The 22,695-nt window shown below is 40.9% G+C and overlaps 1 protein-coding gene across 1 annotated transcript; it reads left to right on the top strand.

Annotated features, from left to right (window-relative positions):
• The first annotated feature begins 10,082 nt into the window (after positions 1-10,082).
• On the top strand, positions 10,083-21,228 carry Mmp13 (matrix metallopeptidase 13). Its single transcript, XM_052726726.1, has 10 exons — positions 10,083-10,245; positions 10,330-10,571; positions 11,627-11,775; positions 12,530-12,655; positions 14,710-14,871; positions 16,154-16,271; positions 17,086-17,219; positions 18,324-18,483; positions 19,072-19,175; positions 20,039-21,228. Exons 1-10 carry the CDS (start codon positions 10,117-10,119, stop codon positions 20,137-20,139), a joined length of 1,425 nt encoding a protein of 474 aa, XP_052582686.1. The 5' UTR covers positions 10,083-10,116; the 3' UTR covers positions 20,140-21,228.
• Positions 21,229-22,695: the final 1,467 nt, after the last annotated feature.

The raw sequence follows: 22,695 nt of genomic DNA on the forward strand, positions 1-22,695 counted from the left end.
GAACACAGCGCAGCTAAATAACTAACAATTAGCACTTTATAATTGTTTTTAGAGTTCAGTTGATCAGAGTGTAGTTTAGATAACTTTGCATTTAATTTATTTGTGTGTGTGTGTGTGTGTTGTGTGTGTATGTGTGTGTGTGTGTGTGCGTGTGTGTGTGTGTGTGTGTGTGTGTGTGTGCATGCACACTCATGTACCATGGCATGTGAAATCAGAGGACAGCTTGCAGAGTTGATGTTCCCCTCACCACATGGATTCCAGGAATTGAACTCACATCCTCATACTTGGTGGCAGCTGTTTTTTACCCACTAAGCCATTTTACTGGCTCCAGTTCGGATATATTTAAATTAGGAACACCTAGAAAAATACAAAAACAAAGTATCCTCAAAGAAATCATAAGGTGTCATTGTATAGTCTCGCTTAGATTTCTGATCCCCTGATGAAATGACAAGAATAATTCAGAGGATTTGTTTGAAGTATAACAATATTTTAAATGCCCTGTTTGCTAGCTTACCAGAATGCCTGAGGTGGAGTGTGTGGTCAGAGCAGGGAACTGTGCCCAGCTCTGCTGCCCAACACAGACTGCCACACTGCCTTAGTCAGACTTCTGACTGTGACAAATACCTGAGGCAAACAGTGTAAAGGAGGAAATGCTTGTCTTGGTGCATGACTGCAGGGCTCACAGTCCATGCTTAGCTGAGTGCATTGTTTCTGAGCCTGTGATGCAGTAGATCTTGATGGCAAAGGGTGGAGTTAATACAAGTGCAGGAAGCAGAGAGTAATACAGGAAGGGGCAGGGATAAGATGCCCTTTAAAGGAACACCATGGTGGGTGACCTGTTTCCTCCATCCCAGTTCAGGTCTCACTTCTCTAATAATATCAAATCATGAATCTATCAATAGACTGGTCCACTGATGAGGTCAGAATTCTCCAATGATCCAGTCACCTTTCAATGATCAGATCTACCACCTGGGGACCAAATCTTCAATATGCGCAGCTTCAGTTTGTGAGAGGACGTTACACACCTGTACAGTTAATCTTCACTTGTGCGCCCTGGCCCCTCACTGTGAGTGGCTGCAGCCTTGCTTGCCAACCTTGACCATGTGTCCTCCCTATTCAGATTCCCTGCCGGTTTCCTTCTCACCTAACATTCTACCGGAGGTTCTTTGTTCCTGTATCCTGCATTTGGTGTAAACAGCTTAGATGCAAAAATGTAGCAAACTTCTGCCCTCCAGGGATCCGCCATTGTGCTGTAAGCCTGTATTTAAGGTTTCCTCCCTCTTTCAATAAACGGCATTCAGCCGTGGCGAATGACTCGCTGTCTCTTGTCCCTTATTTTTTAATCCATAGCCCCTCGCTCGGACATGGTGAACGGGTATCGGTAACGCGGGCATTACTGCAACATTCACTGTCAATTTAACTAGATTAAAACTTACCATGGAAACACACATCTGGGTGTGTCTTTAAGGGTGCTTCCATCAGGGTGTTTCTAGAAAAGTTTAACTGAGAAGGGAAAATCTACTCTGAATGTGGGTGGCACAATCTCATGGGCTCGGTCCAAGACAAATCAACAGAAGGAAGTGATCTGAGCAGCAGTGCCATCGCTCTGCTCGCTGTGGACATAGTTGGCCATCCACTCAGGCTCCTGTTGCTCCTTCCCCACCGCGATGGACTGTATGAGTGCACTGCTGCTTCCTCAAGTTGCCTTTGTAAGATCATTTGCCATGGTAATGAAAACAGAAGTTAATACAACACCCACCCCCCAAAAAACATTACCCAACTAGAAATCAAGTCTGGGTGCTGTTGCTAGAGTTTTCCTGCCTGGCCCACAGTCAGGACAAATCTCTCTCACCCGCCAGTCCCAAGCCGCTCAAACCCGATCAAGTAAACACAGAGACTTATATTGGTTACAAACTGTATGGCCGTGGCAGGCTTCTTGCTAACTGTTCTTACAGCTTAAATTAATCCATTTCTATTAATCTATACCTTGCCACGTGGCTTGTGGCTTACCGGTACTTTACATCTTCCTTGTCCTGATGGCGGCTGGCAGTGTCTCCCTCACCCAGCTTCTTGTCCTCTCTCTTCTCCTCTCTTAGTCCCGCCTATCCTTCCTGCCTAGCCACTGCCAATCAGTGATTTATTCATTGACCAATCAGCAACACATTTGACATATAGACCATCCCACATCAGGGTGCCACGAGACTCAGACAGCTAGAGCTTTCCATCATGATTTTTGGAAACAGAGGTGACTACAAAGGAAAGGGTTTTTTGTTGTTGTTATTGTTGTTTGTTTTGTTTTTTGTTTTTTTAATCAATGACTTCCCAATTTGGAATGCTCCTGCTTCATTGAATAGACTTGATTATTTTCTGAAAACTTTCTGTTATGTTTGAGTCATTTCTTTATTATGATAGAACATGGCATTTGATGGGTCCTTTAGATGCCTACCTCATGCCAGTAGATAAAGATCACTGTTCATTCTGATATTGATGAAGTCTTGACAGATAATTTCTACCATAACAGTACGTCTTCAGTGTAGCTGAAAGTTTTCCTGTGTCCTGCCTGGTCCACGGCCACTCAGACCCAAGTAAACACATAGAGGCTTATACTGATTATAACTGCTCAACCATTAGCTCAGGCTTACTACTGACTAGCTCTTACACTTAAACTCAGCCCATTTCTGTTAATCTATATGTCGCCATGTGTTCTGTGGCTTTACCTGTGTGCCATCACATGTTACTCCCTGGATGGTGGGCTGATGTCAAGCAGTCCAGAGAAGAACAGTTTCTTGTCCAAATGACTTTGCCAAGAAGAAGATAAACTTTATATGGAGTGTCTTCAATGCCCATCTTCCTCTTTGAAGCAAATCAGTGCTGCCAGGAGCAGACATGTCTCACTGTCTAGAAAGTCTAAGATTTTAAAACATTTTAAATGCCATATTCTGTAGGTCTTTGAAGTATTTGAAGATTACCTACCTAATTGAAATATATCTATATATACCTAGAAAACTTAAATAACATGATTATAAGTTTGATTATCATAGATGACTAATTATTAATCTGTATTTCTCAACTATACACTACAATTTCAAATGAGTTGAACAAACAAAACACTTTAAATGAGTAGAAATATACATAAGTATAACAAAATTAACTTTAAATTTGTATCAATAAACCAAAATTCATAGCAATGTAAAACATTTCAAACAAGTTGTTGCTCTTTAAAAGTAGATTCAGCCGGGTGGTGGTGGCGCACGCCTTTAATCCCAGCACTCGGGAGACAGAGCCAGGCGGATCTCTGTGAGTTCGAGGCCAGCCTGGGCTACCAAGTGAGTTCCAGAGAGGCGCAAAGCTACACAGAGAAACCCTGTCTCGAAAAACCAAAAAAAAAAAAAAAAGTAGATTCAATAATCTACCCTTTCATCCTATCATATCTATATCACTTCAGTTAATATTTGTATAAACCTTTGAGGTGGAAAACCACCAAAGTTACAGAGAAAACTATTGGGTCTGTTTTCTTTATGTAAGTACTTAAAACACTGGGCTTCCTACCTTCTCTTTCTAAACAGCAATTAAGGCAACAAGCACCCAGCACAGTTTTGAGGTTTTGGAGGGTTAAGCTAACACCTGGGGATTGTGTAGTGACACTATAAATAAGATTTGACCTGACACAATTTGTCCCCCTCAGTGCTTGTAGAAAGTGTGACAGTTTACCAACTGATCACTTAAGCCACATGGGGTGACCATATTTACAGCAATCCACAAATAGAACATATAGCCATATATTCACATACAGTGATGGTTTATTCCATCTTATAGCCTTACTCTTTGCTGATACTTTGACCAAATATTACACTAGAGGGCAAGCAGTACCAGTGTTAAATATCTAGTTATAACCTCTCTATTTTTTATTAGAAAAAGCATGTGTTATTATGACTAGCATAAAAAGTCCAATTCTCATGGCATTTTAAAAAGCTTGCTGTACAATTTTTCTCTAAGTCTCTAAGCATGTGGAACTAGAATGGTGTGTGTGTGTGTGTGTGTGTGTGTGTGTGTGTGTGTGTGTGTGTGTGTGGAGAGAGAGAGAAAGAGAGCTGCAAACTGATACTTAATGTTTATCAAGTGCTTTCTGCCAAAGACTTTGCTGACTTAGTGATTATAATTGCTCTATCATTCTTCTGTAAAATTGGGAAAGGTTTTGAAACAGCTTAATGCCTTGGGCAAGATCTTCCCTATGTGTCTATCACAGCTTGGGACTCAGCAGTGATTCTTCTTTTTCTTTTGAGGCAGAGTCCACGTTCCCTCCTCTCTTCACTGCCTGAATCCTGGGGTCACAGAACTTAACCCTTCTGCTTTATTGGATGCTGGGGATGGACCCCAGAGCTTCTTGCAAACTACAGCCCTCACCCGCAGCAATTGTTTTCACAGTGATAAAAAATAATACTATCTTGGCTACTGAATGTGAATTGGAACACCAGTGTGGCCCTCTTCTCTTCCCCTCATCCCTGATCTACTTTTACATTTTATTTTTCTTATAATTGGCTATCTTTCCCTACTATAGCATTTAGTATCACAAAACCAAGATTTCAATGAGTTTGTTCATTATTGTGTATTCCCAGTGCCTAAAAAAAAAAAAACTCCAGCTGTATGGCTAGCTTCTGATAACTAGCCATTGGATCAATGAATAAAGAAGAAATCATTCAAGGGCTGGCTAAAATGCCAACAAACCTGATTTTTTTTATTTCTTGGATCCACATGGTGGAATGAGAGAACTGACTCCCAGAAGTTGTTCTTTGACCTCCACATGTGCTACATGACAGGCCCATGACCCAAAATGGAATTTAAAAACCACTCAGCCTGCTAGATTACAGTGCCTGAAACTGAACTTGGTCTGTCTGATACTAGGTCTATGTGTTCATTCACTGAGTTATAAAATGATGGTAATGCAGACTCAATGCTGTTTGCTTCTAGAATGCAACAGGCTGTTTGCGACTTTCCTGTTTGGCTTCCCTTGTGCCTAACCAAAGGCCTTATAGAATTAAGAGCAAACCATAGCATAGACTTCCATCATGGTTTTGGAATCAGCTCTCATTCCCAGGTGAGTCCTCTAAATACTGATCTGTGTTTCTGGTATAACAATCACCCATTCTGACGTGATCTTCCCAGCTGGATTGCTGCCATTTACGAAGAACTCAGAAAGTAGCTTTTCTTTATGTAGGGATTCATGTCAGAAAGGAGGAGGGCTCCCATGGCAGAGTGGTGCAGGCCCCTTCCCCCACATTGTGCAGTTTTCTCTAGTCTCCATTTGCTATCTACATGGAAGGCTTCAGCCCACTGTCTCTAGTACAGCCAAGGCACTTTCCGTTACATTTGGAATCTCATAATTCAATAGTTCATTTGCTTTTTTTCAGTTATGGGACCTTAAATTCTTTTGGCTCTTGAAGACTTGTGATCTTGTTTGGTAATCACAAGCATTCTCAGGAAGATCAAAGAAAGCTTTGAGGTTTCCACAAATGGGCCTCTCTAGGGAGGTTAAATCGATTGAGGCTAAGAAAAGTTTTTAAGGTGAAGGATGGGGGCAGTGATTGGAGCATTAATGTGTGGAGAAGGGGAAGACATCTGATGGAATAATGAAAGAAGAAATTTTCTCCGCACTGAAGGTGTTGGAGAAGGAACTTTGCTTCATTACAGATACTCATTAAAAAAAAATCTCTGGAACCAAGAACAGAGGATGAATGAATAATCATGATTAATCATCTTCGTAGTGTTTAGTGTAACTTAGTGAATAGCATCATTATTAGTAAGAACCATATGTGGAACCATAAAGGGAGCTTATCTCTCTATACGTTTCTATTGTTAGAGCCTCTTGGTTCATCTGGTCGGCAGAGAAGTTGTTAAGAATGTTAAACAAGCTGCTAAAAAGTCAGGGAACTGATAGATAGCAGAGCTGAGATCTGAGCTGTGTCTTAGCGTTTTTATTGCTGTAAAGAGACAGCGTGGCCATGAGAACTCTTATTAAGAAAACATTTAATTGGGGTGGCTCTCTTACAGTCTCAGAGGTTCAGTACATTATCATCATGACAGGAAGCATGGTGATGTGCAGTCAGATGTGGTGCTGGAGTAGTAGCTGAGAGTCCTACATCTTACAGGCAATAGGAAATCGACTGAGACACTGGGTGGTATCCTGAGCATAGGAAACCTCAACCCTCACCTCCAGTGACACACTTCCTCCAACAAGGCCACACACACTCCAACAAAGCCACACCTCCTAATAGTACCACTCCCTAGGAGATTATGGGGGCCAATTACATTCAAACTACCACAAGCTGCTGTACCTAATCCCAAAGCTAACTCTCAATTTATAGCTTTAAAGGATTTCTTGACAGTCCAGATGATGTTAATTATTATGCTTTTGTTTGTTGTCTTAGATGTGCTCTAGCTGCTCAGTCTTAACTTTTCGGCCAAGACTTCTTGTTTCTGACATGGAGAGAGTGGGGAGCTTTATGTGGCTAAATGCTCAATGGATGTCCAAGGGAATTAGCGAGCTTGAGTTCTGAGGAGGCAGTCACCAAGTAGATGCCCCTGTGTATGGCCCTAACCTTAGGATGAGCATCTCCTCACATGATGGCCGAGAACTGGAGGAGTGACGCCATTCCAGGACCAGGCTGAGGTAGAAGTCTTCCTTGGCAGTTAATGGTCACCACAAAATCTGGACTATAATTTTATGAAATTAACTCACTAGAGCATATTTATGGAAAAAGCAAATATTAAGCTTTTGTGCACAACATTGTTAAGATGTTTTATGAAGATTTTGAGTTCATTCTCAACTTTCTGGGCTTGATGGGAAAAAGTAAATTACAGATCTCAACAACCCAATTTGACTGAAAGTACTTTTTTTTCTGGAATTGAAAAGGTTGTGGATAACACATACCAGCAACATGTTAAGCTTTTCTGTCTCAGAAGGAACTGTTGCATGAGCTGACAAGACCACTTAGCTGCTTAATGCCTCTGCTGCCAAGCCAAATAAGCTGAGTTTCATCCCTGGGTTCCACATGGGGTGAAGGGAGAACTAGCTCCCACTAGTTGTCCTCTGATCTCCACACATGTGCCATGGCATGTGGGTGCGCACTACACACACACACACACACACACACACACTCACACACACACACACACACACTCACACACACTCTAAACAACAGTTTTGTGTGTGTGAATGTCAGCACAAGTGCCATGGCATGTGTGTGGCGGTCAGAGGGCAACTTTGGGGAGTTGGGTCTCTTCATGGTTCCAAGGACTGAACTCAGGTCGTCAGGTCTACAAAGCAGGGGCTGCTGAGCCGTCTTGCTGACCTGTCTAACCTCATGAATCAGAAAGCTTTTGTTTGTTTAAAGTGACACAGCAACTCTATTTTAGTGAGTTAAGGTTGCCTGGTGAGACTAGGTCATTGTTTGATACTAGGGGTTTTTTAAGCTGTTCTAAGATGGCTTGTTGTTAAAACCATTGAGGCATTTTTCATTTTTCTAATTTATTTTAATTTCTACTAGCCACTTCCACAGGACCTAGATTTTACTTTTTCAATGAAATTGAGTGGGGTTGGGCAAGAGTACCTGCCCTGTTCTTAGTTCCTTTCCCATGGACTCTGGCAAAGATTGTCATTCTGGAAACATTCTCTTTAGTGAAACACAATAGAAATAAAAATACACCAGGAGGTGAGCCCAGGAAACCAAGTTTTTTCTTTTAGATGTTTGTCTCAGTAGAAACTAAAAAATTATTTCCTTTATTTAGTATAGATTCTCCTAATTTATTCTGTAAATGAACTCAGTGTTAATACAATATCTGTGAGGATCATGGGATTCAGATGTCACAGAGAACGCCATCCTTAGTTGCCAACCTTGGAAACTGCAGCATCTCAGAGGAGTCTTTCTGTATTTCGCTGTCCATCCCAAGGATGATTCCATGATTGATTCTGCTCAAGGAGGTTAGGTGAGGGGTGTTCTTACATCTCATTCTATGGAGAAAACACAGTTGTGTAAGTTCAAATTTAGCCCTCCTATTTTAAGAGTATGTCAGGAGTGGCGATGCTGCTCAGTTTACAGAGTGCTTGCCTAGCGTACAGGAAACCCTGAGTTCCATCCCCACCATGATGGTGCAAGCTGTGATCCTAGCACTCAACACAATCAGAAGGCCATCCTCAGTTACATAGTGAGTTTAAGGACAACCTGGACCAAATAAGACCCAGTCTCAACAACAAACAAGCAATCCAACTAATCAACTGGCTGAACAACTGATTTTATAATCCCATTCCCCAGGGTTATGGCAAAAAGAAAACAGAACAAGAACAAAGAAATTCTCAGAGTGTTCCCAAGGGGGGGAAATCATGCATTTGTAAAGTCGAGTCACTCACTTGCTTTAGAAAAAAAAAGCTCTCATTGACATTTTCAACACAGGCAGTGCATAATTCTAAATGAGAGTCAAACCCTGCACATCAAGAATTCTTTGACTTGTGGCTGTTTTATAATTTTAATCTAACTCAAATGACTATTTGTCCTAATTGGGAATTCTGCTCTTTACTAAAAGCTGTTTATCATTACTAGTTTTGGACTTAGAAACTGCTGATGACATGTTTGAAAAAAATCCCATATTGCTTCTGTCTGAATCAGCAGGTGATACTTGTTCCTAATTTCGTACACTCAGTTTTGTTTTCTCATTCTACGGGTTTTCAAATTTCCCAGTGATTTCAGCAGCCCTTGTCAGAACCCTTTCAGAGGCCAGCTCAGCTCCCTGCTTCAAAGTGGGCGGTTTGAAAGCACGCACATCATTCCAACAGTGATGATCAAAGGTCTGGCTTTCATCTGTACAGTTAACAGCCTGAGATAAGGACTTGTGTTGACAAGAGTTTACTAACACATCACTGTGATGACATATCCTGTCAGCTGTCTCCAATCACTTCTCCAGAACATAGACTGTTGGGCATTCTCTTAAGGAATGTCTATTTTAATCTTCTGATGAGTTTCTCTCTATTTCTGTTTAAAATGACAGAATATGTACTAACGTTTTGTTGTTATGCCTTGTGCTATTTATTACTGTTAAATTAAAGAATAAATCAATAAAACATGAGAGATATTTAATAATAAGCATTAAAGTTGGGAAATAGTGACAATTATTTTTGTTTTTCATTGAAATATTTCTTCTGGAGAGAGGTTGTGTTATAATGATCCAAGATAATTCTTCACACCTGTAGTCTCAGTACTTAGGAAACCGAGGAAGGAGGATTGTCTACAGCATCCACTGTAGACTAAATAAATCAATCCAAAAGTTGTAAGTGTAAGACCCTACTCATTCTTACAATATCTACTTGGATTATTGTAGGGTTAAATGAGATAATGCCTTTTAAACTTGGTTAGGAGTAATCCCTCAAAACATAGTTCTAATTATGTGCATAGTCCATGGTCCTAACCATTACAGCAGCTGCATTCCAACAGAACCTGAATACAGATGCCTGCACATGCAGGAAATTCACACAGGTCTCCACAGCCACCAAAAGGTTATGGCAGGCAGTTAAAATCCCAGCTTAGGACTCAAAATGGTCACAGTACCTCAAAGACTTCAAGCTTTGTTCTGGTCATTTCTGAGACCCACAGGGGAATGCAGCAAAGATCCTCATTGTTGTGATTCAAGACAGACTGTGAGAACTCACTGGCCTGCAGACACTTTGCAAACAGGACTTTGTCTTTCTTTATGGGAATAAACGTATCACTTTGCTATTCTTAATACCTGAAAAACTCAGAGTAGCTGTTTTTCCTACAAAAGGAAGAAAACATTTTTGCCCAGTGAAGTGAAAATACAATAGCCTCTTCTCTCCACTAGATCCATAAATATGCTGAGGCTGTTTATTTTGCCAGATGGGTTTTGGTATCCCCCACTGTCCTCATTTTCCACTTTCCTCAGATTCTGCCACAAACCACACGCAGGAAAAAAAAAAGACCATGTAAGCATGTTTACCTTCGACTAACTAGGAAGTTAACACACACCCCAGGTGGTGACTCATTGCTGTGGTCTATAAAATAGAAGGTGCATGCCCAGAGAAGGAGAGACTGCAGGAGACTGCAGGCACTGATGGTCACCATGCATTCAGCTGTCCTGGCCACTTTCTTCTTGTTGAGCTGGACTCACTGTTGGTCCCTGCCCCTGCCCAATGGTGATGATGATGACGACTTATCTGAGGAAGACTTCGAGTTTGCAGAGGTACAGTATTCTGCCAGTCGCCATTGTAGTGCTTCTTAAATCTCCTTTCTCTGAAAAAGCAAGTTGTTTTGGTCTCTTTTCCAGCACTACCTGAAATCCTACTATCATCCCGTGACTCTCGCTGGAATTCTGAAAAAGTCTGCAGTGACCTCCACAGTTGATAGGCTCCGAGAAATGCAGTCTTTCTTCGGCCTAGAGGTGACTGGAAAACTTGATGATCCCACCTTAGACATCATGAGAAAACCAAGATGCGGAGTCCCTGATGTGGGTGAATACAGTGTTTTCCCTCGAACGCTCAAATGGTCCCAGACGAACTTAACTTACAGGTGAGCAAAGGCTCCATCTCCCCCATGTTGTTAGTCTTTTCTTCTAAGTGTCTGGAGCAGGCCTTAAGTATTCAATGGGAAATTAAGTTCAGAATTAGCTTTAGTACCAAGTTAAGAAGCATAGAAGTAAGTTATATTTAGTATTTGATCACATTTTCTACAAAATTATTACACTTAGTATTTATAAAAGAGGTCTGTAAGTCAATGTTAAACATGAAAAATGAGTAAATTAATTTAATAAGCCCTATTATCTTAACTCTATCCCAACATTGCTCTTCAGTGGCTGTTTCAAAATATTTCTTTAAGAAATGAAACCACAATTCAGGAGGAGAGTCTAGAAAGTTCAAAATGGACTACATTAGCCACATTTGTGATGATGCTCCTGAAGACAGAGGGTTCCACTCTTCCCATAAACTCTTCAGTGCCATCTTGTTTAGTTCCAAATTTTAGCATGAAAACAGTTATATTTGAATTTATTTTAAATTTAAGATGCCAAGTATTCAGTTATTTGTTGATGCTTAAATATTTGATTAAATTCTTAAATGTTATTCTTGCAAAATATCCATTATACCTAGTAAAACATTCAAAGCAGCCATTTCATTTTGAGTTGAAAAGCAATATTTGAAGGAAGTGTATTTTTTTCTTTTTTATTATTAAGAAACTTTCTGTTCATTTTACACACCAACCACAGATTTCTCCCTCTCCTCCCTCCTCTGGGCCTCTAGCCTTCCCCCCATTCCCACCTCCTCCAAGGCAAGGTCTCCCGTGGGGAGTCAGCAGAGCCTGGAACATTCAGCTGAGGCAGGTCCAAGCCCCTCCCTCTTCACCAAGGCTGCCAAGGCGTCCCACCATAGGCACAGGGCTCCAAAAAGTCGACTTATGTATCAGGGATGGATCCCGATCCTACTGCCAGGGGGCCCCTAAACAGTTCAAGCTAGACAACTATCTCCCCTATGCAGAGGGCCTAGTCCAGTCCCATGGGGGATCAAAGGAAGTGTATTTTAAAAGCAGTTCTAACTTTTCAAAGTTTAACTGATACTTCTTTTGTTGAATAGAATTGTGAACTACACTCCCGATATGCCCCATTCTGAAGTGGAGAAGGCCTTCAAAAAGGCCTTCAAAGTCTGGTCTGATGTGACACCTCTGAATTTCACCAGAATCCATGATGGAACTGCTGATATCATGATATCTTTTGGAACTAAAGGTAAGGATGTGGAATCATTTGAAACATGTTAATATATTAATTCTTCCTTGGTTTCATTTTTCTATTCCTTTCACCAGTCATTTATCACATTCAAAGCGTTTGACAAAACTCTGCCAAGCCCCTGAGCCAGGCACTAGCTGTACATGTGTATGTGTATGTGTGAGTGTATGTGTATGTGTAAGTGTATGTGTATGGGTATGGGTATGTGTGAGTGTAAGTGTATGTGTAAGTGTATGTGTATGTGTAAGTGTATGTGTATGTGTAAGTGTATGTGTATGTGTAAGTGTATGTGTAAGTGTATGTGTATGGGTATGGGTATGTGTGAGTGTAAGTGTATGTGTAAGTGTATGTGTATGTGTAAGTGTATGTGTATGTGTAAGTGTATGTGTATGTGTAAGTGTATGTGTAAGTGTATGTGTATGTGTATGTGTATGTGTATGTGTATGTGTATGTGTGAGTGTATGTGTATGTGTAAGTGTATGTGTATGGGTATGGGTATGTGTAAGTGTATGTGTATGTGTAAGTGTATGGGTATGTGTATGTGTATGTGTATGTGTAAGTGTAAGTGTATGTGTATGTGTATGTGTATGTGTATGTGTATGTGTATGGGTATGGGTATGTGTATGGGTATGGGTATGGGTATGGGTATGGGTATGGGTATGGGTATGGGTATGTGTATGTGTATGTATATGATGTGTATGTACATGTGTATGTATATGTATGATGGGATTCTAACTCTTGCTTCTGTACATAGAACATGGTGACTTCTACCCTTTTGATGGACCTTCTGGTCTTCTGGCACATGCCTTTCCTCCTGGACCAAATTATGGAGGGGACGCCCATTTTGATGATGATGAAACCTGGACGAGCAGCTCCAAAGGTAATCTTCCTTATAAAGACTTAGTTCACATGTTGTTGGACGTGGACACACTGCCACAAAGTTAGAAAGCATAAAGCAAATTGTATTTAGCACTTGATTACATTTTCTAAAATAATGAAGGAATATTTTGCACTAATTAGTTCCCTCACAGATATTTTTACAAATCATTAAATATGAAAAATTGAATAAAATCTATGACATTTGTTATTGTGGCTTCAGGGACATACTCTGTGAAGTGGGATAAAATGTCTTCTCCGTTAGGCATGGTTCTGTTTCTTACTCTGGATTACAGTTTTGCCTGTTAAAGAAGTATAATACACACACACACACACACACACACACACACACACACACACACGTACACACACATACACACACTATTAGGGCTGGATCTGTGGTCCATAACTATGTTGGATGTGAGTTGAAATAGATTTTGTTCTTGGCTGAAGTATTATTGGCACAGGTTCAACCACATTTCTGTTCCTCGACAGGCACATTGGTTGTCTTGGATTCTCCTACAGCATTCATTTATAAATACTGCTTCAGGAAAGCAAGAGAACATCTCACTCCAAATAGCTAGGGGGCAGAAATGGTTGTATTATGAGAGTAAAATGAAACTGAGTGTTAAACAAATTCACTCAGGAGTTAAATCTGTACTGCAGTGACTAGTGTGGCTATGACTCTTGGCTACTTCTTGCTTCTAAAAGCTCAAATTAATTGGGATGTTGACTTAGCAGAAAAGCCTCAGATTATTCCTAGTAGGGTTTAACTTTGGAGCAAAAGAGATGCCTAGTTAGAGCAACAAAGAACAATCTTCACAGAAGTTGGTTTTGAGTATTTACTTAAATAAAATGGAAGCCATAGTGATGTACACCTGTAATCCCAGTGCTCAGGAGGCTGATTGTGAATTTGAGCTCAGCTTGAGCTCGATAGGGAGACTCTGTCTCAAAAAATTAAGTGAGTAAGTAAGTAAATAGTGAATGAGTAAATAAACAAACCAATAGGATCCCTGCCCCTGTGAGAGTGGAACTGGCCCCTTTGCAATGAACGCCTGCTCTCCAGTGCTTTTACTCTGTCTCTAGAGGGGAAGGGAAGGTCTTACATTCATGCTCTGAGTGTCTCCTGGGGAGGGCGGTTTACAGAGAAGAGCATCCGGTATGGTTAAGGAAAAGCCACAGGAAGTCTCAGATTCAGATGCACCGAAATCACAGGTTTGGAATTTGTTTAGTTGAAATAAGTGAATGAAAGCATCTGCAAGAAAGAGAATTCCAGGTTAAGTTTTCAGATGAAGGTAAAAAATGGGAACCATTACTAGTCACTGCAATAATTATTGATCATTCTGACTATGAGACCTTTGCTTGTCCTACAACATGCAAGTTAGTTCATTTTCTTTACATATAGGTTCTGATAACAAAGAATATTTAATGAAGAAACGGAGTACTGACTCTAACTCTCCCTCTCCCATCTTTCTTGAGGTCCACTGTTTTGTGGTGCTGGAGATTGAGCCCAGGGCCTACCCTGCTTCTCTACCACACACTCACACACAATTTAAAATAACACTCTAAATGTTGGTGGAAATAATTGTTAGAGGAAAGATGAAAATACAGTGACATGTTCATTATCTCTCTGAATGATGTTCTAAGTGAAAGCTAGAGCTATGTGGAACTTCATGTGACTTCCACATGGCTGATTCCAGGTTATATTCCTGTCCACCCTCTTAACCTAGCTAGAGAAGACAAAGAGAAAAAATCAGGATGTCTGTTGTCTTCATGGCCGCCTTTACTAACTACTAATCTGAGGACGATCTATTAACACTGCTATAGAATTGATTCTTCAAGTATGGATTGGATGAATTGGTTTTTCATACAGGGAGCTATAGTCCTTACAGTTGCAAGGATTACTATTTTGAATCTTCCTTTAAGCTGCTGAGGACTAGTTTTAAAGAGTGAGTAAAATGATGAACTAGGAAAAGATAGGTGGATAGATTAGGGTTTCCTTTATTGCCTCCTTATTGGAGGGTCTTGTCTTCTCATTGTTTCTTGTTTTTCTTACAGGCTACAACTTGTTTATTGTTGCTGCCCATGAGCTTGGCCACTCCCTAGGTCTGGACCACTCCAAGGACCCAGGAGCCCTGATGTTTCCCATCTATACCTACACTGGCAAAAGCCATTTCATGCTTCCCGATGATGATGTTCAAGGAATCCAGTCTCTCTACGGTAACTCTTTTTCTACCAGTTACAAAACTGATTAATATAGTTACATTAGCACAATAGATGTACATTTCCTTTCGAGACTAATCACCCATTTCTCATGTTTTCAAACACGAGAAAAAATAATCCATCTTTCTGAATCAAACTACTTGCTTGGGTTTGCACTACAGTTCATTAGAAACTACAGTTTCTAAATGTTTTTCAGACCATACTTCCTTGTGTTTGTGCTCTTATTCCTCATTTAACTTAGGAAGCCACTAAATGCTGTTGAGTTTTAAAAGTGCACAAACAGCAACAGAGGTGACGCTGAGGATGAGGACATAAACAGTTTCTGTAAATTCTGACATTCCTCGGTCACTGCAGCTTGCTGCCCTCTCGCAGGGCCTTTGTGGTTTTCAACATCCACAGTAGGAAATTTCTCTTATTTCCTCCCACTTTTCCAATAATATTTACAAAACATTTAAACTTCAACCCAAACATTTATTTCTGGATTCTGTGTCATAAAAAGAACTACAGCCACTGCTCACAGTCATCAGTACAAATGCTCTTGGAGAATTAGTTCAGAAAACTGGTCAAGCCACTTTAGCTTACTGCTAACCTCTGAATTTAAAAGACTGATGGTGTGGTTGAAGGCATGAACTTGAAGGTGGCAAAGGGACTTCTCAAGTTTATTTAGTAATTCTTGATTCTACCATGTTGTAACCAATGAATTTTTGACAGGATTATGTAGTGGAGAGAGAAATATGGGGTTACTGCTCAACACATGTGAACTGCTGAAAGTTATAAACATGTGGCAGGTCACAGCAGAGCTTCTTGAGCCAGTTTGTCACTGAGATGAGCTGCAGTGTGGCAAACTGGGGAAGCCAAATCAGCTGACATCTACAGTTGGTGAAATAGTCGAAAGAAGGAGAGAAGATGAGGGGTCCACATGGGCGATGCACCCAGAGAACTGGGCTCAGAACAGTGTGCTCCCCAAGGGCTGTCAGCAGGCTGACTGTGGGGTGGAAATGGTCTCAGGGTTTGAGTTCACCTTGCCTTTCTGCCATCACCTTCAAGAAGTGTACATCTATGGTTCAGAAGAATTTTTGAAGAGGTCCAGAGCAGTGAAAACAGGATAGCACCCTGCTAGCCTGGGGTACCCTGCAGGAAGGAAGGAAGACTGCTGGGTGTTGGAGTATGAGTTCAGGGGCTACTGTCCTTCCTGGAAGGAACCCTTTCCTGGCCCCAGAAGGGCCAGTCCTCCTATAAGGACACTTGGAAGCCTCTCACATTTGCTGTGCCACTGCAGGGCCAGGAGATGAAGACCCCAATCCTAAACATCCCAAAACACCAGAAAAGTGTGACCCAGCCTTATCCCTTGATGCCATTACCAGCCTCCGAGGAGAAACCATGATCTTTAAAGACAGGTACTCTTAAGATTCCTTTGTCAAATCTGCACGTGATGAACTCTGGTAAAGTTATGTCTGCAAATTGCCAAAGCTTCCTGTCAAACTTCCCAAGGGCAACACAGAAACAGTAGACCAAGGGCAGATTACTTACATGCCTTGGATCAAATAAATGGTGGGTAAATCTTAATAAGATAAAGGAAAAATAGAAACCAAATTTATTTGAAAAATATTGCAAGTCATTGCTTCATTAGTGCATTTACTGATAGCCACACTACTTTCTTTCACAATGGAGATACTGATTCCAATACCTATGTTGGAATTTTCAAAAAGGGGGTGAAAATGAAACCTATAGGTAATGAAAAATGAAGTTCACCTACAATTTGTAGATGGTTGTATCTTGCTTATGTGTTAATCTCTTCATTGATACATATTTCCATGTGTGGTCAGATAGCATGCCCACTACCTATGTTATGACTCTGATTATACATGGTCTCTAAGGTTTGCAAGATCCTTGAGATCATGGAAGATAATTCTTATAGCCCAACAGTTCATGGCAAATGTGCTTGCCACGCTGAATATATGCAAAGCATGGTTTCAACCCCTAGGGAACTGAGAGCCTTCAATAAGGCCCTGTAACATTTCAGTTGAGAAGACCTCTGGCTAGAACTTGGAGGGCTACAAATTATAACATAAAGGGAAATGGCATTTCTTTTCCCTTTATGGTACCAGGCATGGTTGTAGTACCTGATCTGTATTGATGTGGACAGTGGTTATTAGCAGAATAGAATTATTGCACTTAATGTGATAAACTGTGTTTTTCCTTTTGCACTAGATTCTTCTGGCGTCTGCACCCTCAGCAGGTTGAGGCAGAGCTGTTTTTGACAAAATCATTTTGGCCAGAACTTCCCAACCATGTGGATGCTGCATATGAACATCCATCCCATGACCTTATGTTCATCTTTAGAGGTAAGACTGCCACTGGGGAGGCTCTTCAAATGGCCAGTGTAGATGGGCGATGAACTTGATATTGCCAGAGACTTAGTAGCATGACCACCACCAAAGCAATACTTAAATTAAGAACACAGCACAACACAGGAGAACCAGAAAGCACCTGCACCTGTTCTACCAGATATTCTTAACTTGGTGTGTCAAATGACTATGGGATGGAAACATGACTCAGTGCCTAGCCCATCTGAGCACCTGGCCTTGAGCAATGCAAAGGAAAGGGAATGAAAGCACTGTTATCATATCCATTCTTTGCTTTGTCTCACTCACTCCAGGTTTCCTTCTAGTTTATCTTAAAAACTACTTGCTAAGGAAACACAGTGTGCATTTTTAAAATTTCTAGTCCTTCATCGTATTTACACATACTAGAGGCAGAGTATGGGTATGATTTTATGTTCTGTTTCCTTTGTCCCCCAGCTAGGCTGACTGCCCTGTGAGCCCTTAGCATCCTTCTGTTTACACACCTACCCCAAGTGCTGGACCGCCCGGCGCCCGGCTTTCCACGTGGGGACTCAGAGTCTGAGCTCAGGTCCTCGTGTTTCCACAGCAGGCACTCTCACGGAGGAGCCGTCTCGCCAGCCCCTGCTTGTCCCTAATATATGAGCATGGGGGTGGGATGAAAATGCTACCCTACCTCAATGGCCATAACTTATTTCCATAACATTCTGCTAATGTCATTTCTACTTTTTGACTCTTATACTTAAAGTTGAAAAAAAGTAACTTTCTTTAACTTATAAAAAAACTTGAATTTTGAATCTAATTCACTGATACTAGTGGTTCTTTATTTAGAAATTTCAATAATTTTTTTTATTTAGCTCCAAACTTTACATTCAGAGGCAATAAACTGACAAACTGATATTTGGCTGGCTGTATTAATAAACAGGAAGTCCCAGCCTTGAATCCTATCTCTTTTGGAAAGATGCTCCTTTGTGTTTGATTCAGACACGTGGAGATTACACTGACTTTGCTATTTCTTCAATAGTTTTCCTTTTCAGCACATGCTTGTATGCCTAAGCCCTGACATATGTTCCTTGGTCATTAAAACTGTTCTTTGACTTCTTCTAGGTAGAAAATTCTGGGCTCTCAATGGTTATGACATTCTGGAAGGTTATCCCAAAAAGATATCTGACCTGGGATTTCCAAAAGAGGTGAAGAGGATAAGTGCTGCTGTGCACCTTGAGGACATGGGCAAGACCCTCTTCTTCTCCGGGAGCCAGGTGTGGAGGTGAGGCACGCTCACGCACGTGTGCACACGCACGGGCACGCACACACACACACACACCCCCACGCCCCACCCCCACCACTGTCCTGGGGCCAAGTCCACACCTGCTGTTACTGCTGTTCTCAACTGTTTCTCATACTTCATTTTCAATTACAAGGGTGGTTTTATTGAAATGTTTAGATTTTTAAGTGAGAATACAAAACTATGGTTTCACTAATTCCATGTGTGACACTGTATTTTGTTCATCTGTTCCCTGCTCCCTACCTCCCTCTCCCATAGCCTATCACACTTAATTTTGGATGTGTACCAGTCCAACATTCCTGTTTCACGTCTACTTCTCCACCAGCTGCTCCTGGACTAAAGCCCACACATGCTCTCTCTCTCACACATCTCACACACACATGCACATGCACACCCACACCATCCACAATATCCACTTTCTCCCAACCATTCATCCTTCCCTTTCTTCATACATCGAAGCCATCTCTCAATACTGGCAACTTGTTTCTTCTAATCTTTCACCTGGATTTCCTTTCTTGTCATCCTTTCCTATATTTTTGATAATATAGCTTTCTTTTTCTTATTAAACAGATATGATGATGCTAACCAGACTATGGACGAAGACTATCCCCGACTCATAGTAGAGGAATTCCCCGGAATTGGCGATAAAGTAGATGCTGTCTATGAGAAAAATGGTAAGTAGTTATATTGCACTGATTTTGCAGAAGGGCTTCTGGGCCCCCAGAAATTTTTACATACAAAGGATCTTAATACAGAATTCAAAGGAGCTTATAGATGCATGGTCACGGAGGTATTGACTATTTCTGTGTGACTATTTAAATAGCAAACAAAATAACCTGCTTAGAATCAATGAGAATTTTACCTAATTACTGCCAACTGTGGGATAAGAGATGTAGAACCTAAAGATGACCTTAAATTATATGTAGAGATGCCAAGAGGCAGGGGGTTATGTCAAAATTCAAGTTAGTGCTGGAGTATGGAATAATTTATAAACATTCACAACTATCATAACTATATAATTATTTTTGCTTTAATTATGACAAAAGTTATTACCCCTAACTTCTAACAGTTAATGAATACCAATGTTTCTAACATCAGAACTAGATTTTGTAGCAAGACAAGTAATTCTAGGGCATAATTTATATAATCTTCGAATACTTACATATTTAAAAAAATCTTTAATTAAAACTTAGTTACATCATTTTCCCTGCTTCCTTTTCCTCCCTCCAACTCCTCTCATGTCCCCCAACCCCGCTCTCAAATTGCTGGTCTCTTTTTCTTTCATTGTTATTGTCGTATATCCTTTAAACTGCAAGCACTACATTAAGCTGGTGGCTTTTTCAAAAATAAAGATTGAGAAGTATAAACTTAATGAAGAGACAGCCTCAAGTGTGTGAGGCTCTGGTGGATCTCCAGAGCTGCAATAAGCAATTAGGTAATTAGAGAATACTACCACAGATCAGATCTTTAATCTTAGCTGTAGTAAATCCTAATGTTTTTAAAGCCTGAGATTTTCTCTTGTTCTCTTTCTTTCTAGGCTATATCTACTTTTTCAATGGGCCCATACAGTTTGAATACAGTATCTGGAGTAACCGCATTGTACGAGTCATGCCAACAAATTCCTTGTTGTGGTGTTAAGCATCTTTTCAAAACTGTTACTTAACTCCTGGAGAGCATTCAGGATGACAATTTCAGATGTGTGGATGGGGTTGGGAGACAACAGAAAGCTTAGTTCTGGGAACAGGCTTCAGTAAGATATCTTTGAGCATGCAGTATCTATATGACTATTCGTGGCTGGAACCACATTGAAGAATTTTAAAGTAATGAAATTGAGAACCCCAAGGATCACCTGATTCTTGGGTGCTATGAAAAACAGGATTGATGTTTTCCACAGCAAACATGGGATCCATCTGCTGATGAGAGTGAACATAATTATTAATATATTTATAAAAATTCCTAAAAGGAATAAAATGAATCATATTTATATAACTGTAAATTGTCTTTACAAAAAGATACAAACTTACACAAACATGGAAATTTTGGGGAGTGTATGGTAGTCACAGGTGAACACAGATAGAGGGAAGTGCCTGTAAAATACACATTAGCAGACAACTTTCCAAAGGAGTGATTTGGGCTTTGCACTGTGAATATTCAGATTTAAACCCATTTTCACATAAACACTAAGAAAATATCCAAGTCACTACAGGAAAGGGGTAACGGCCACTTTAAGTATAGGTGGCTTTGCATTAGGCTTGATTTTCATTTTGGGTCACCACTCAAGGACTGTGTACATTGATAGAAGATAGAGACACAGGGGTTTTCTCTTTTTGTTAAAGGATTTCAGGTCTTTAAAAGGCCATAGAGTAAAAAATTAAAATTGTTATAAAATACCTAAGCAATAGCTTTTTCATAAATCATTGGATTATTTGAGAGTAAAACTAGTGTTTCAACCCCATTTATCTACCTAATTGTTTTCATCCCCCCGTTTTGATACACGGACTCACACGACAGGGAGTAAGGTGGACATAGTGAGTAGTAGATCTGCTAGGATGGCCAGAATAAAGACCGTGTCAGCTGGCCGGTGAGCTTCTGCCTTTGTTTGTTAATTCCTCATTGCTTAGTTAGTGTCTGACACTTGGCAACTACTGCTATGTGGCAGTCACCAAGAAAACAACGATTTTGCTGAGGGATGGTGTTTATCACACTGGGCAATGGAATAGAAGTGTGTATTTGCACAATGTGTTAGACTGTGTTTATGTTGTTTCTAATAAAAAAATGTGTTTTCAGCTGATACTGCTGTTGGTGCATTTGATTTTTGGCCACAATTTCAAATTTTCTTAAAGCAAGAGATTCCCTAAATTTCTTATAAAATGTGATCTCTGCCTTCTTCTCCCTCCTTCCTTCCTTCCAAATGTAAATATTAGAATTAACTGTTGATATAAAGTCTTCCAGAATTTGATGGGCCCAACGCTGGTGAGCCTTCCTCTGGGGCCAGCCTCCCCAAATGGCACCAGCACATTGCTCAGAATCCTCCTCACCAAGGGTGCTTGCTAGGAAGGAACAGGCTGGTGTCAGGGTGATCAACATTCACTCATGCTCTACCTTGAGTTCTGTGTGTGCCCTTGAGCCATTTAATCTGCGTGGACCTTACTTTCCTCATCTGTAAAGGAGAGAAATGGCAGCTTGAGTAAACTGGGGGATTGTAGAGGAGACAGGGAACAGCAAGAGAAAGGCAAAGGCGCCTGGGGTTGCATAGGTTATTGAAATCATCGTAGGCGTGTGTGTGTGTGTGTGTGTGTGTGTGTGTGTGTGTGTGTGTGTGTGTGTATGTGTGCACAGTAGGTACATGTGTGATGTTCAGGGAATAGCTTTGGGAGCCGATTCTCTCCTTCCACTGTAGGTCCCAGGGACTGAACTCAGGTCATCAAGCTGTCATAGAGAGCTCTTTTACTCACAGAGACATCCCCTTGCCCAAGAATGCCACAGGTTTGGAAAGTTTAGGCCCCTTTCACGTACCTAAGTTTTGCCCATTCCTAAGTATTTAATAAGTGTCTGTTAAACCTATTCACTAATGAACTCGGTCCCTTCCTCCTAAAGTGTTTCTCCCTCTACGAAGACAAAACTGTGAGGTAACACTGAGTTCAGTAGTCAGGTGCTCTCTAGGAGAGCAGTGATGACCGAGTAGGTGGAAGGCACTGTTCACCTCTTCCCCAGAGTTCTGCAACAATCTTCACTTCTGACAGCTCAACAAGACACCCGATTCCTGAGGTTTGCTGTTAGAATAAAGCATAGCCTGTTCACCTAATCAATTTAGGGGGTGTCTGTCGTATTCCAGAAGCTTAAGTAGAGCTAAGGGAAAATGGAGGGTAAACCTCGTTACTGTCATGGAGTTCCTGTTCTCTCTGGAGAGACAAACATCAATGAGGCAGAACACACTGCAACTGTGAAAAGTCCTAGGCAACCATGGTGTACATGGAAGCATTGAGTGGTTCAGGGAGATGGATAAAGAAGGTAAAACACGGCAAGGCACCTGAGCTAACGCCCAAGTGGGCAGAGGTCACAGAGGCCAGTGAAGATAAGCAAGCTGGAATGGATCTCTGGGAGTCTAAAAGTACATTAAATGGGGGTTTTAAGATGATTTGGGCTGAGTGGAAATTGTTTCTCCTATCCTTGAAGTAAATCACAATGCCAAAT

This window comes from Peromyscus californicus, unplaced genomic scaffold (genome assembly GCF_007827085.1).
Source record: "Peromyscus californicus insignis strain IS unplaced genomic scaffold, ASM782708v3 Scaffold_11__1_contigs__length_118956290, whole genome shotgun sequence".
Lineage (NCBI taxonomy): Eukaryota > Metazoa > Chordata > Mammalia > Rodentia > Cricetidae > Peromyscus > Peromyscus californicus.